This window comes from Amyelois transitella, chromosome 26 (assembly GCF_032362555.1).
Source record: "Amyelois transitella isolate CPQ chromosome 26, ilAmyTran1.1, whole genome shotgun sequence".
In the NCBI taxonomy this organism is placed as follows: Eukaryota; Metazoa; Arthropoda; class Insecta; order Lepidoptera; family Pyralidae; genus Amyelois; species Amyelois transitella.
The window spans coordinates 4,868,759-4,885,217 of record NC_083529.1 but is presented as its reverse complement, the minus strand read 5'-3'; the positions used below and the strand labels follow the sequence as shown (position 1 = coordinate 4,885,217).

Here is a 16,459-nt window from a genome sequence, read left to right as displayed (position 1 = left end):
CGTGGGCGAAGCTTGTACCAGCAGGTAAAAGTATTTTTATGATTATCACGTCTAAACCCCTAACATAGTAGGCAAGTAACAGTATCCAAAAGACTAAAAAGCCATGTTCAGCTGCTCGATAGCATAGACTTAGATGAAATTGAGGTTTAAAAACAATTAAAAAATTAATGTGCCGTGTGGTTCCCGGCACCAATACAAAAAAGAATGGGACCACTCCATCTCTTTCCCATGGATGTCGTAAAAAGCGACTAAGGGAAAGGCTTACATACTTGGGATTCTTTTTTAGGCGATGGGCTAGCAACCTGTCACTATTTTAATCTCAATTCTATCATTAAGCCAAATAGCTGAACGTGGCCTATCAGTCTTTACAAGACTGTTGGCTCTGTCTACCCCGCAAGGGATATAGACGTGATTATATGTATGTAAAAAATTAATTTATAAAAAATGGAGAGAAATGAAGACATAAACATAATTCAAACATAGGTACAATGACATCAAAGTCACACAATTCTGTATGAAACCCATAAAAGACCTAAACAACATAACTATACCTTAACTGGACTCCCCGAAAAACATATGTTGAAAAGGGTTCTTTATGAACAAACATAACATTCACTTATTCAAACGACACTCAGGTCTATTATCAACCTTAAGGGAAATGGAATAAGAGTGTTGAATTATAATCGAAAGGTTAAGCAACAGCAAAATATGAAAGCATGTTGTGACATGTCGTTTGGAACTTTGCTGGAAGTTTCTGTTAATAGATGTTGTTATTTTCGGTGTATGGAGTAATGAACAGTGTGTGATTGTCTGTTTCAACGTCAACTTTAAGTTAGTTAAGTTCAGACAAACATACAGTCACGACTATATCCCTTGCGGGGTACACAGAGCCAACAGTCTTGAAAATACAGAAAGGCCACTTTCAGCTGTATGGCGTTATGACGGAATTGAGATTCAAATAGTGACAGATTGCTAGCCAATCGCCTACAAGAGGAATCCTAAGTTTATATAAACCTATCCCTTAGTCGCCTTTTACGACAAACAGGAAAATATGGAGTGATCCCACTCTAATGTGCCAGAAACCACACGACAGTGAAATATTTTTACATATACGTACTTCATATTTGTAGCAGGCTGATGGAAGTTTCACATTTCAAATTGAAATTTCACCAACTCAAAGATATTTCACACCGTAATTTGGTCGGGCATGTGCCAATTAGCGAAATGTTGTCGTCACGATATTTTGATGATTTTTTTTTACCTTTACTTTACGTTGCACAATGGAGTTTTTTGATGAAATAAAGTAGGTAATAAAATTTGGAACATGAAATAAAGAGTTACAATTTTAAAAAAAGAATTTAAATACTTATAGGCTTCATAATGTAGGCTTCCATGTTGGTCTGGCACCGAAAAAAGGTGTGTGCCACCTGTTTTTCTTCTCATGCTGATTATAAAAGTCAATTAAGCGAAAGGCTTATTACTTGGGAATTCTTATTTAAGGCGATGGGCTAGTAACCTCTTACTTTTTAAATCTCAATTCTATCATTTCTATTCTTAAAACTGTTATTTTTAATTTAATTTTTAATTAATATTATCAACAGCATATTCGAACTAAATAAATATCCAATTTACACTTGTTTAATAGACATTATTTTACAGCAGGATTTTTTATTTTATATTTATGCCATTTGGACATCTCTTACTCGTAGTGGTCGTAAATAGTGACAAAGGAAATGAGCAATTTCAGCTAGTGTAAACTTGTACATATGTTGATTTAGAAGAGAAGTTAAAATCCTGGTTTGTGTAAAGTCATAACCGCGCAGATTGTACAACAAATCGAAAGAAAGTCTTATTAATTTGGGAATCTTATTTTAGGTTATATGCTACCTAACATTTAGTAAGTATATCCACATCTCAATTCTATCATTAAGCCCTCCAGCTATAGGTACTTGTAGCATGGTCATAAATTTAAGAAATTATTGGCTCCCCCGTACAGGATAAAGACGTTAAATTCGTTTAAGAGAAAGAAAAACTAGTTTTTTAATAGTAAGTTTATTAATTTGTCTTTAATTTCCTTTTACTCAGCCAACCTCTAACAAATTTATACAACCTAAACAATAAATATACTAATAAAAAGCGCGCCCCAATCACAAAGAGGAGTAAATAAAACAGTAGTTCTATTTCATAGTATACAGTCCAAGGTAGGTTTGCGGCCGGCGAACGTAGATGGCGCCCTCCGTGTCTTAAAACGTACTCAGTCCACCATACAGCCTTTTCTAATGGCGTTTGAGGTTGGTCATACATTAGTGATTTCAGCTTTCGTATATTGTCGAGGTAACTGTGGATTGAAATGATAATAATTTAAGGTTTAATAAAGTCAGCGATTGCTTATTTCTCTCATCTTTGTGTTTTCCCTCTAACAGTTAAATGCATTCTCCCATTAACAGCAGAAACTCTGAATCATTTTAACGGAGCGGTTACCGTTTATATGACTTGGGGGTGGTAGGTATTAAAAACCATATTTATGTACAACAAGAAAAATAAGCAAAAAAAAACTTAAAATAAAGAGAAATTCAATACAAGGGCACTACTTATTTCTAGAGAAATTTCTTCCAGCAGGCCCACGACAGGAATTTTAATCAATATAGGTACTAACCTTTTATCATTAATGACAGTATCAATGGCGTCCTTAAATTTGTCAGCATCAATAGTTTCAATATCTAGTCTCACACCAATACCATGATGAACATATTTTTCGACGTTATACCATTGATCCCCAAGCATTGGTATTCCGATAAGAGGCACTGCAGCTGCTATAGCCTCATCAGTAGATTGAAGACCACCCTGGGTTATAAATAATTTCACGTTTGGATGCACTAAAAATATACTTTAATTTAAATAAACATAACACGTGTTACTTTACGGAGTAGACAGATTTGATATTTCGAAAAGACTGAAATGCTATGCCATCTTCAGCTTAATAGTTAATGTAGATTTTGTCCGTAGCTTCTACTGCCCGAATTTAGCGCCACTTACAAAAATATACAGGTTTTTCGCAAATCCCACGGGACCAACAATTTGTACTGGGATGAAATACCCCATGTCTTTTTCCAAAGAGTTTGGAAAAAGACATGGGACAAAGACACAATTTTATATATGAGAAATTTCAAAAAGACTGGTTCAGTACTGCCCTGCAGCACCTAAAACGCAGTAAGAGAAAAAATCATCTTATCTCCTAGAGTATCTACTGTAGATACTCTAGGAGATAAGATGAAGAGGTCACAAACAAACAAACTCACTTTCGCATTTATAATATTAGTATGGATGATGGAATTGAGAACAAGATATGACTGACCAACCACCACCATGAAATGCTGAAACCATTTTTTGGAACAATTTGGAATTTGGCGCATAGCTGCTCATTAGTTTTGAACATCTTATGAGTTTTATCTGGATAAAAATTGTTTATTCTATAATAAACTTACTTAAAAGATCTCTTTGGGGGAGCCACTTTGAAATTTTAACATTTTTTGGTAGCCTAGGTACATCTTCAGTATGCCATTTCCACAAAACGTTATAGCGCAACTCAGCGAACACATCGACAAATGACGAAATCACTTGCGGCGGAATCATTGAAGGATCTACATTTGTACCAAAGCTCATATATATTACGCCATTTTTTGAAGAGTCTAAATAAGATTTAAGGTCCTGAAATGAGATATAAAGTGATTACATACATATCATACATATAATCACGTCTATATCCCTTGCGGGGCAGACAGAGCCAACAGTCTTGTAAAGACTGATAGGCCACGCTCAGCTATTTGGCTTTAAGATAGAATTGAGATTCAAATAGTGACAGGTTGCTAGCCCATCGCCTAAGAGAAGAATCCCAAGTTTAGTGATTATTTGCTATATTGTATTTTTAAATAAATAGAAAAAGCATACTGTAGCTGTTAATAAAAAAACTGCAACTTTCTAATGTTAAAAAAAAGATAAATAGTAAAATTACCTTTGGTAACTCTTTCTCTTGCTTTATATGCAAAGCTCCCAAATATAAAACATTTGGTGGCACTGGCCTATTTGATTCCCAAAGAGAATGAACATTTAAAAACAACATATCTACATTCTCAGACAGCTCACTCACTGTAGGCACATCCGAACCTAAGGTCCTTCTAAGCATGTCATTTTCGATTTTTTCATTCCTATACGTCACATATTGGTTTATCAAAAAGTTATAAAGTTCCATATACTTATCATAGAGCGTTAAATTTGAAAGCTTCTTGCTGTATGCAAACGGATAAAGAATTGGATGCATCGGGGCTCCGACTGTTTGCAAATTGTATGGAATGGGACCAGCAGAACTGACTTGGATAACTGGTGCTTTAAAAATATGTGAGAATACTAATGTTGGTCTTAGGCAAGCTTCAACAAGCAATAGATCAAAATGCTGCGTTTTATCATTTATTAACTCTTGAACTAGTTCCGATAGAAGTTGGACTTCTACAACTTTTGTGTTTATAAGTGCGGTTATTTCTAACGTAGATTTAATACTCAATGTATGAATAGACATCAACTTATCTTTGTATTCTTCTGGAAGGTATTCGATCCAAGGTTTATATGCTATGTCATGCATATCTATTTCTGTTAAATTGATAGGCCCACCTCCTTTAGGAAAACTTGGATCTGGAGTAATTAAAACAACATCATGACCGCGTTTAACTAATTCTAGAACTAAAGGTCTAAACACTACTTGGTGACTAATAGACGGCATCGGAAACACTGCTAATATTCTTGCACTATCAACACTTAATATAAAAGCACTTATAATAAAAAATAACAATTCCGCCATTTCGGCGAAAGGTTGATTTGATACTGAGTCAACAATGATAACGCCCAACACATTCCAGTGATGATAGAAAATAGGTACCTATTGTTTTTATCTACATAAAAATAAGTGTCGTGTGGTTCCCGGCACAGATAGAAAAAAGAATAGGACTACTTCATCATACGGATGTCGTAAAAGGAGACTAAGGGATTGGGTTGGGATTCTTTTTTTAGGCGATGGGTTAGCAACCTGTCGCTATTAGAATCTCAATTCTATCATTAAGCAAACAGCTAAACGTGGCCTTTCAGTCATTTCAAGACTGTTGGCTCTGTCTACCCCGCATGGGATATAGATATGATATGTACATACTTGCAAGAGATATAGACGTGATGATATGTACGTATGTATGTAAGTACATATGTAAAAACAACAAATATCGTAGACATTGTATGTGAGCAAAATTTCGTGGTCATAAGTAGATTCTAGGTTCTAGCTAGAAAGTGGCCGAAGGGGAAAAGTGTCCTTTTCAGAGACTGAGACAAAATGCTAATATAGCTATGTATAATATTCATGCCAATATAATTATAATGGAAGGGCATTTGGTTATTGAAATCCTTTTCGTGATAAAAAAAACTAAGGGTAGAAAAAATTATGATCAAGGTTTATTTAAAATACTTCTTTTTATATTAAGAAATAAACAATTGTATATTTTTACAAAATATAACCAAAGAATCAATAACAAATTGTGGAATTACCCAAACAATTTTAATCAGTAAATTATTATTGATATGCGTATCAGTAGCACACGCTAAAAGGGTTCGACATTAGTGTTTGATAAAACAATTCGAATAAATTACAATTATTCTCGAATAACTTTATATTCAATGGGTTTATTACTACGTGGTACGTTTAGTAAACATTATGAGAGCATTTAAAGTTTTGCACTTGTTTTTGTCAATTATTTTTATTGTTCGATATAAATCTTAGAAAAATATACAATTATCTTTAGCCAGTCTTCGGCATTTTTTAACCGCCTTCAAAAAAGGTGGTAATCAGTTTGATTAGGTATGCTGTTATGTGCAGATGTCTGTATGTATGGATGTTCCTACGTTTGTCTGCGATTTTCTCGGGTTACGCTTAACCGATTTTGATGCGGTTTTCAGGAAATTGTTCGTGTATAACAAACACTTATGAAAAGGTTTTAGAAATTTTACCGACTTCAGTTTAGAGTTTCACATTATCATCCAAAGACACTATCCTTTTTCCCGCTGTCTAATGTAAAGGAACTTACTCAAACATTTTTTTGTATTTTGTTGGTTTCTGCTGACCGCATCAGAGATTTTTTTATCTGATATTACAAAAATGAATTCGGAATACTTTATTCTCATTTTTACTGTTTTTTGACTATTTCATTGAAAGCTTACATTGAACAAGCAAAGCTTTTAATGGGTACTTTTATAAAATTCACCATATAGTTATTCAAAACATTCAGAGTTTTTATAAGTAATAAATCTATAATTATCACATTAACTATATTTAAGTTTTATATTAGCATTCATTTTACTAACTATCAGTCTCCTTACTTTCAAAACTAGGTACACGAACACAAATATAGCGCTTGTAACTACTAGAAGTGCATAAGCCACTAGTTCTACTTCATAGTACACAGTCCACGGTAAGTTTGCGGCTGGCGATCGTAGATGGCGCGCGCCGCCGTGGCGCAGAACGTGCTCCGTCCACCACACTGCCCGTTCTAAAGGAGTTTGTGGTTGGTCGTAGATGACAGATCGGAATCTTATTATGTTCTGGCGGTAACTGAAAAATGTTTTTTTTTTTCTATATTAATCAGTTATTAATTAATAGATATGATTATTTATGTCAGCACAGACAATCTGATCAATACCTACAGCGTTAGGCGGAACGTTCAAAGGTACCTGACTAAAAAATAATGATGCACGGCCATGCATTTATATACTCTTTTAAATTGTTAATTAGTTTGATTATTTTATTGATTTTTTTTTTGATTAGTTTGATTTTTAGTGGTCAGAGGCGCTGCTCTAATGACGTAAAAAAGTGTACCACATAGTTCCTAATACTTAGGAATAACTCTTAGGTAATGACTTGGTCATAATCCAAGATCAAAACAGATCCTGACTAACAGGCGTTCTGGAAGCGACTATATCATACTCCTAGCAAAGAGTATGATTAAAAAACAAAGCAGATTTAAATGACCAAATTTGTTTTGAAGACAAAATTCATTTCGGGTCGCTGCGCCACCCTAGTTAATTAGATATCTAAATTAAAAATCTTTATCGTATAACATATAGTTATGAACATTTAATATGATGATGTCAATGTCTTTTATCTTTATTGCCTTACCTCTTAAAGGACATTATAACATGTTTCATAAAAAATACGTTATCACTTTATTTATTTAGCCGAACAATTCAACAATTAAGATACTTAATTTAGAGATATATGCTTTAAGTTGCCTGAGGTATTTTCGAAACAGGACGTCACTCTTGTAACATGGATATCGTAATATAAATTATTATGATTTGTTCTCCAAAAAATCGTGTATTTCTGCTTCTTCTTCCTTTTAGATTTGCCCGTTGCCGTTTTTCGCCAAGATCCAGGATTGGATATATATTTAGCACGAAGCGACATTTGACCTATGCAACCTTTGGACCTATTCTCACGATATTTTCCTCCTTTTGATATTACAAGGGTATTACAAGTACAACTAAAGTATAGAAATCACTTATCTTTAATCCTTGTCTACGCCTATATTACTCTCAGTAGCTTCCTTTTCGGGTATGTCAAACCAATGTCTTTATCTTGTAGAAATTAAATTCTAAGATATATTAAATGAAACTTACGTATCATCCACAGTAAGAACATGTAATGCTTCCTTAAGAGTCCTCTCACTAAGGTTTTCCATTTCAATCTTGACCCCAATCTTATGTCGTTCATACATAGCCGCATTGTACCATTGATCTCCTAAAATTGGAATTGCAAGAAGTGGTACACCCGCTACAATAGCTTCATCAGTTGATTGCAAGCCCGCTTGCGTGATGAATAATTTGAGTTTTGGATGTCCTGTAAGTAAAACATTTCTTAAACAATCGAATCTTTAAAAAAAAATCTATTCGGTTCACCTATTTAAAACCAAAAACTTCCCAATATTTTAAAACTAAGCCAGCAGATGCTCAGCATTTTTATGGAATTTAAAAAATTAAAGATTTGGCAGCATTAATTTTCTTTGAAACCTTGATAATCAAATTTAAAAAAAAAAGTAAAAGTTATATTTCTTTTTTCTTTATCTGGTTTCCAGGGTAATGCACATCTAGAACCCAAGCACAATAATAATAAGTATACATACATAAATACATAAAATCACACACTTATTCCCTGAACTCACAACTACATCGAAAAATATCAAAACTAAAGAATTCAAATAAAGAACAACTTACCCAGTAAGTCAGACTGTGGCAACCATTTCGAAATTTTGATGTTATCACTTTTACCAGGTAGTACATCCTGGTTCCACTTCCATATAACGTCGTAAGGCAATCCAGATAGAACATTCAATAACACTTGTATCTTCTCTGGAGGAAGCGTTGAAGGATCCACATTTGTGCCAAAACTAATATATATTACTCCATGCTTTGAAGAGTCCAGGTATTTTTTTAAGTCCTTAAAAATATATTGGATTAGATTTAATGATAAACATAAATAAATAATCAACAGTCAAGGCTTATCACTATTTATAAGTATGTAATGATGCTCTATGTGTATGAACTTTAAAATTTTAAAGACATACTCACTTCTGGCAATTGTTTAACAGGTTTTACATGTATTCCTCCCAAATATTGGACACTTGGTGGTACTGGGCGATTGGAGTCCCATATTGGAAACGTATTTAGAAATAACATATCTACATTATTATATAACTTAGAGAGAGGAGGTGTATCAGAACCAAATACTCTTTTGATCACCTTGTCCATATCTAATTCAGCATTTTTGACAACATTTTGTATGACAAAATGATCATAGTACAAATTAATTTTTTCAATCGTGCTCAAATTGTCAAGTTTCTGTGTACTCATTACTGGATATAAATGAGGATGGTCTACAGCTCCGATTGTATTAATATTAGAATAAAATGGTAGAAACGAACTGATCTGTATAACAGGCACTTTGTATATATGAGAAAATCCTAAAGCTGGCAACATACAAGCTTCTATTATTAATAAATCAAATGGTTCGGTATTCTTCTTAATAATCTGCTGCACTTCTTCGAAATTCATTTGCATTTCAAATACTTCCATCGACAATTCAAACAAAAACTTTATTTGGTTCTTCATATCACCGTTGATTCCTTGTAAAACTTTTTCTCTCCAAAGATTGTATGAATCATGAACATCTATTTCTGTTAGATTATCAGGCTTTTTATCTTTCGGGAAGGCAGGGTCAGGGGTGACTATTACAACTTCATGACCTCTTTTTGCCAATTCGTGAGTTAATGGTCTAAAAGTTACTTGGTGACTAATTGATGGTGCAGGAAACACAGCCAATATCCTAGCAGCATCTTGTTTGGTTACAAAAATAACGACCAACAACAAAATTACTTTATACATTTTAATTGTTTGGGCTTCATTCACTTTACAACTTATCACTGCTGTGTTACTGGGTTAATGTATGTTTATTAACACGTGTCATATTTATATTATATTTCAGACATGTATTATGTTGTCATGACGGTTCGCTTTTAGTACATTTAATTAATTTTTTTGTCACGTCATACTCATATCTATTGTGAATGAAGCAAGAAATCACATGATGATTACAAGCAAATTCGTGAGTTTTTTACGTATCTACGAGATAAAAGTACGTCCGTATAATAAATATTTTTATCAATAAGTTAAATATTTTTATCAATAAGTAAATAGGATACTATAAAAAATTGGTGGTCATGTCTGTTTAGCTGTTGAATATATATTTTTTTTTATTTGCATATAAAATTCTGACTAATGTGGAAAATTTAAAATTTTGCATGCGAAAACAGAAGGTATCGCTAGTCATCAATTTACGATCGGAAAATATTATTATCAACTTTTTGTAACATATCAATATCAAGACATTATACTTACGTAGTTATTTGTTGACAATGCTTGTTCTGGCATGTTTTAACATGTAAGTAGTTCATTATTTTACTTCAGAAAAAATACTGGGTGTAACTTCTTCAACACGCTAGGTGTTTCCTATTGGCTTCCTAGTTAAGTGACGTTTTGTAAAGAGCTTTATCTTTCAAAACAACAAATAATGTACACAACAAATTTAAAGGGCAAATTAAGGGGCTCACCTAAGTTGGTAGGTGACACTTAAGCAGTAGTGAATACGAATTTTGACTAAGGGACACCCTAAATGCTGGTGATACTTAAAACTTAGGAATTGTTAGTCAAAATGGGCATATTTTTTTATTTATATATATAATTATGTACATCGAGAAAAAATAAAATAGAACTTAAACTATAAAGAAATTCAGTACAATGGCACTTAATTATTTCTAGAGAAATTTCTTCCAGCAGGCCCACAACAGGAAAAATGTAAAGAAGAAGGCATTGGCTTGTGTATATAATTAATAAGATATAAACTTACATAAACTTAATGATATTAATAAACCTAAAACATATTATCATAAAATAACAAATCTATACATATCAAATAAATAAACATACATGTTCATTTCTATTAAATAAATAGTTAAATCTTTACAGTCGAACATTTTGTGTTAAGCCATGCGGTTACCGGAACCAATATGAAAAAGAATAGGACCACTCCATCTCTTTCCCATGGATGTTTTAAAAGACTAAGGGATAGGCTTATAAACTTGGGATTCTTCTTATAAGCGATGGACTATATAGCAACTGTTCGCTATTTGAATATCAATTCTTTCATTAAGCCTAACCGCTGAACGTGGCTTTTCAGTCTTTCAAGACTGATGGCTCTATCCAACCCGTAAGAGATATAGTTGTGATTATATGTAGGTACCTACTCGTATGAATGTTGAGAAGTTGGTTGTCTAGGATTTTCGGGAATGCATTGTTTAAATGGAAAACTTCAAAATATACGCCATTCAGCCAACTTTTTGTTTGGCATATTTATGCGGAGCGATAAGTTTGAAGGTCTTTGTATGCATTTCTAGTTTAGGCGATAAATTATACAGATGCCAATGACAGTTTGTTATCGCTAGCAAAGTTTTCATAAGTTGTATTGGCTGACTGGATTGGAGAGGGTTAAGGATTTATAGGTTTTCAACGTAGGTATTATTTGTTCAGTAAAAAAAAAAATATACAAAAAAGAAATACTAAAGCCCACTTATCTCATATTTACCCCTTACGAAGTTGACAGAGCAGTCAAAACTCTTTAAAAATGGCCGCGTAAGTGTATAATAATTGTTACACTTGCTTTTTCCGGCTTAAAAATATACAAACTGTCTTTCTCCTTACTTCACACTTTATGTACGAAAAATTTATTGCAGGTCAGTAAATTCGTTTCGTCGTGACAAAAAACACACAAACAGACTATCACATTTATGATTTTAGTAGGAATACTTGGCTGGCTACGATAAACTGACGAAAAACACATTATTTGGTAATTCATAAATAACTGTAGGTAAACAGTACATACATTTAGTCACGTCTATATCCCTTGCGGGGGAGACACGGGGAAGACACTTTTCAAGACTCTTGATCTTAAAAAGGCTGACAGTCCACGTACAGCTATATAAATATTTTGCACGTGCAATAATAAATATATACGGAACAGGACCGGCTTGGAACATAGATCTATTCAACTCTATTTCTTACATACATACATACATAAACTCACGCCTCTTTCCCGGAGGAGTAGGCAGAGACTACCTCTTTCCACTTGCCACAATCTCTGCATACTTCCTTCGCTTCATCCACATTCATAACTCTATTCATGCAAGCTCGGCGGTATTACTTAACTATTATTGACTCATCTTCTATTTCTTTATGTTTTAAATTTAAAATCAGCACTTGAAATATTACGTACTTAATTAAAAATACCATAAACAAACAAATAGGCTTGTGTATTTATGTACAGGCCCCTGTTATAGGGCGCTGGGACACATCTTAACAAAATTATCCATCTCATTTTGCAAGTCAATTTCCGCCAGCTTTCAAATGCCATGCGAGGCTAGTAAACCAGCGATAGGCAGGGGTAGACAGAGCCAACAGTTTCGAATAGACAAAAAAGGAGATGTAGTAGGCTGAGTTCAGATGGTTACTATTAATAAAGGTTACTATTAAGTAGACTTACTTCATCTCAATATGATAAAAATTTAATTTCAGATAATGATTCTATTCTAGTTTAGGTATACTTACCCGTAATTGACTTTTACAATCTACGCGGAAAGGGAAGCAGTTGGTAGACGAATGTACTTTCTTAGTTGTCTTTTACGAGCATGAAAAAGAGTGATCCTTTCCTGACATTGTACGGATAAATATATAAATCTTTTTAAATTAAAATATTAGTTACACTTAGTTTTCTTCCTATAGGCGATGGGCTCCCAAACAGTTTGAATTTCAATTCCATCATTAAACCATACAGATGAATCTTTTCAAGACTGTTGGCTCTGTCTATCCCACAAAGGATATAGACGTAATTATGTGTATGTGTATACTCGTATTGAATGCACAATAGCGGCTCATATCTAGAAAAGGAGGTCAATAATTGTCACAGACCACCTTCAAAGCCTAAACGTAAACAAAAAGAGAATTCTTGTGGAACTTATGAGGTAACGCTACGGAGTTTCTATGGCCCAATATCAAAAGTAAATTGTAGGTAAATCTTTGCGCCCCGAGGTAGAAATTAGGGAGTTGTTTGCAATGCAGCGAAGTGTCTCACCGCTTCCTTGTTTTTGTGTTTTGAGTGGGAAACGATGGGTCGAATTAAATAGCTATTTTAATTATGTTTATCATCACAGTTGTTTACTGGATTATTTCGTTGGTCCGCCACCAAGGGGAAGATCTTCCGTCAGGCTAGGTGATGCCTGGGGAACCGCGGCTCTGAAGATGTTAAGTCGGGGGTTGTTTTTATGCTCCAATCCGTGAAATCTTTGTTTGCGCGATTTAGACTCTTCTCTGCTATTGGCTGAGCGGGTCATTTTCATGATTGCCAGTTGGTGTGTGACATTAGTGATGTCGCCATAGTATGGCCGCGTGTTGCTGAATTCTGTAGAGTATCCAGGGAAGAAATGACTGGCTAAGCTGCCTCCGTCTGGTCCAGGTAGAAGGCAGGCCGAAGAAATTCTGGCTTGACGTCGCAAAAATGATATGCGTATCAATCCTTAAAATAAAGACGCCATGAACCGGGCGAAGTGACAAGAAAAGTGTCAGAAGGCAGTACTTGTAATTATAAAATTTTATCGTACTCATAAGAGATCAACAAAGAATAGGACCACTCTATCTCTTTCCCATGGATGTCGTAAAAGGCGACTAAGGGATAGGCTTACAAACTTGGGATTCTTTTTTAGGCGATGGGTTAGCAACCTGTCACTATTTGAATCTCAATTCTATCATTAAGCCAAATAGTTGAACGTGGCCATTCAGTCATTTCAAGACTGTTGGCTCTGTCTACTTCGCAAGGGATATAGACGTGACCATATATATATATGAGATCAACATGCTTTAACGTGAAATCAAATATTCTTTTGTTCAAATGTAAATATTTTCCGCTTTCGCACTTTTGAATAAAACCGTTTTTCAATGGCGTTTAAAATCCCAAAAATCCCTTTAAGTACCTCGAGACAGCTGTATTTTTCAGCCGAGGTATGCGGTCAGCGGTTCCCAAAACATATCCTTGTACGGTTTGCGATACGTTTAGGCTCCGGTTTAGTTTATTCATGTTTAAAGTTTCAAAATTCAGAATTAAATCGAATGGTCACGTCTATATCCCTTGCGGGGTAGACAGAGCCAACAGTCTTAAAAAGACTGAATGGCCACGTTCAGCTATTTGGCCAAATGATAGAATTGAGATTCAAATAGTGACAGGTCGCTAGCCAATCGCCTAAAAAAAATCCCAAGTTTGAAAGCCTATCCCTTAATCGCCTCGACATCCATGGGAAAGAGTTGGAGTGGTCCTATTCTATTTTGTATTGGTGCCGGGAACCACACGGCATATTTCATAAACGTTTATATAAATTCAATTGGCGTTGATACAGCGCCTGCAGAGAGAGAGCCTTGAAATGCGCAAGTATGTATTTATTTCAAATTTCAAATATTGTTGCCTTTTGGAATGGAACCCTTGCGTCCCTGAGGTCAATCAACCCATTAGCTTCCCCGCTACTTTCTGCTTTATTTTCCTTTATTAGTGGTCACTCAAACGGGCTGATCGAGATTTCTCGTGACCTGGAACTTCTTGGGTCAAAGAATTAGCATCTACGTGGCACTGCTACTAGCTTTCTGAGCACGTTGACAGGAACAGGATTATTGACAGGAATAAAAAACATAATTTATGAATTTTATTTCAGCTTTTTTTATTGATAGTCTTAGCTCTAATTCTAACTTCTATAATTAAGTAACTATAAGGTATTTTATGTATAAAATAATTATGCCTGGCAGGGGAAAAAATAGTGTATACCAGCTGATTTTTTTTCCATGTAACTTGGAATTCTTTTTATAGGCGATGGACTAGCAAAATTCGTTTGGTTATTTAGGCTATACCATGATAATGTCTCTTCACATTTTTCCTATACAGATTTTAAAAAATTAATAAAAATAAATTTATATCTGATAGTCAGTGAGACCGCGGCTTTACGGTTAGGATTCCTCTCATTGTTAATCTCTTCGCTACTAAATCGTGTATTTTGTTCACCTAATTTGATTTGTTTAATTTATTTGTTGTTTAAAGGCTTTTTAATTAACAATGAATATAAAGAATCTTTGTCACTTTTCGGAGAAGGTCAAATTTTGATAAAAGATTAAACGCTACGTCAAAAATTGCACTTACAATTTAATTTTATGTATTATATATAGCTTTCACATTTTTTAAATGTAGACAATGGGCATTCGTATATGAATTAGATTTAAGATATCTTTATTCGAAATTGAGATTCAGATATTGCTTGCCCATCGCCTAAAAGAAAAATCCCATTGTTTTTTTTCTTAATCGCCTTTTACGACACCCATGGGAAAGATACGTACAAAGTGTCCTACTCGTACTCTAAAGCACCACACTGCAACTTTTGCTCTTTATACACAATATGTTATCATATTTCTCAAAAACATAGAACCTACCTTATATTCGTTCTAGAAAAATCAAGTGGAAACAATGCTCTGATACACAAACACGGACAAAAGAACAAAACGACGGATAATACGCAAGTTTACACGACCATTTTCATATATACCAATAAATAAAGATTACTGTGAAATATCCTAACCAAAATGGTTCCCGAGGTGGGGCCACGAAAATTTTAACAATCGAATCCAAACATTTATAAAAAAAAGGGATAGGCTTATAAACTTGCGATTCTTCTTTTAGGCGACGGGCTAGCAACCTGTCACTTTATATGAGTGTAGCTAAACGTAGCCTATCAGTATTTTCAAGACTGTTGGTTCTGTCTACCCCGCAAGGGATATAGACGAGATTAAGTGTATGTTTATAAAAAAATATTATCTACCTACTCGCTTTTGTCTGGCCGGATTCGGAATTTTCAGAAAAGAAGTAGGAGAACCCACAAAAATTACCAAACTACTTACACATATGCTTTTGACTGGGCTTCGCTTACATGAGAATTTACAGAAAAACAATAGCGTTTGACGACGACTAAATAATTAAATCCACACCAAATTTTATCGAAATCGGTGAAGCAGTTTAGACTTTTTAGTTTAAACCAAACAAGACAAACTTCAACTAAGTTCCACCGTTTCAAATTGCATTCGTCATACCCTTGCACGGTCTCATTCGCTCCCTCTGTAAATCTCTCGTTTCATGGCCACAGCCATAGAAAGAGATTGCCCTCCGTATTGTTATCATTACGCTGGTAAGTTCAACAGCGCTCGTTTAGGCTTAATAAGGTCCAATAAATATGGCGAAAAAACACCAAACACCCTGTTTATTCGGTCACCGCCATACTATGCCAGTTAAGTAAAAGCCCACTTATGTTTGTATATGGGCAGTTTTAGTGTAGCGTGAAAGCGTGTTTTGTTTTTATTTTCAAAGTGAGCAAAGCAATGATATACTAGTCTATGACATAGCATATTATGACGGCCTCTGTGGCGCAGCGATAGTACGCTTGTCCGTGACACCGGAGGTTCCGGGTTCGATCCAGGTCAGGGCATCATGAGAAACGAACTTCTTCTAATTGGGCTGGGTCCTGGATGTTTATCTGTATAAGTATTTATTATGAAATATAGTATCGTTGAGTTAGTATCTCGTAACACAAGTTTCAAACTTATTCGAGGTTAACTCAATCTGTGTAATTTGTCCCGTATATATTTATTTATTACTATTATATAACTGTGCCGTTTGATTTAATATAAAAAACAGTGTGACCACTTCATCTTTTCACTCCATGGCTGTCAGAAAAGGCGACTT

General features: G+C 34.5%; 2 protein-coding genes across 2 annotated transcripts; both read right to left on the bottom strand.

Annotated features, from left to right (window-relative positions):
* Positions 1–2,040: 2,040 nt before the first annotated feature.
* LOC106131995 (UDP-glucosyltransferase 2) lies at positions 2,041–4,981 on the bottom strand. Its single transcript, XM_060951693.1, has 4 exons — positions 4,013–4,981; positions 3,486–3,708; positions 2,657–2,876; positions 2,041–2,338 (listed from the first exon to the last, which is right to left on the bottom strand). Exons 1-4 carry the CDS (start codon positions 4,850–4,852, stop codon positions 2,056–2,058), a joined length of 1,566 nt encoding a protein of 521 aa, XP_060807676.1. The 5' UTR covers positions 4,853–4,981; the 3' UTR covers positions 2,041–2,055.
* A 1,234-nt stretch (positions 4,982–6,215) lies between these two features.
* LOC106131944 (UDP-glycosyltransferase UGT5) lies at positions 6,216–9,538 on the bottom strand. Its single transcript, XM_060951694.1, has 4 exons — positions 8,656–9,538; positions 8,302–8,524; positions 7,708–7,927; positions 6,216–6,643 (listed from the first exon to the last, which is right to left on the bottom strand). The coding sequence occupies exons 1-4, from the start codon at positions 9,466–9,468 to the stop codon at positions 6,355–6,357; spliced, it is 1,545 nt and encodes a 514-aa protein (XP_060807677.1). The 5' UTR covers positions 9,469–9,538; the 3' UTR covers positions 6,216–6,354.
* Between the last annotated feature and the right edge of the window lie 6,921 nt (positions 9,539–16,459).

Coding starts and splice junctions, on each gene's coding strand:
- LOC106131995 (XM_060951693.1), bottom strand. CDS start 4,852: ATGGCGGAATTGTTATTTTTTATTATAAGTGCTTTTATATTAAGTGTT. Junction 3,709..4,012: donor AAGAGAAAGAGTTACCAAAG/GTAATTTTACTA, acceptor ATCTCATTTCAG/GACCTTAAATCTTATTTAGA. Junction 2,877..3,485: donor CCCCCAAAGAGATCTTTTAA/GTAAGTTTATTA, acceptor GTATATTTTTAG/TGCATCCAAACGTGAAATTA.
- LOC106131944 (XM_060951694.1), bottom strand. CDS start 9,468: ATGTATAAAGTAATTTTGTTGTTGGTCGTTATTTTTGTAACCAAACAA. Junction 8,525..8,655: donor CTGTTAAACAATTGCCAGAA/GTGAGTATGTCT, acceptor TATATTTTTAAG/GACTTAAAAAAATACCTGGA. Junction 6,644..7,707: donor GTTCTTACTGTGGATGATAC/GTAAGTTTCATT, acceptor AACATTTTTCAG/TTACCGCCAGAACATAATAA.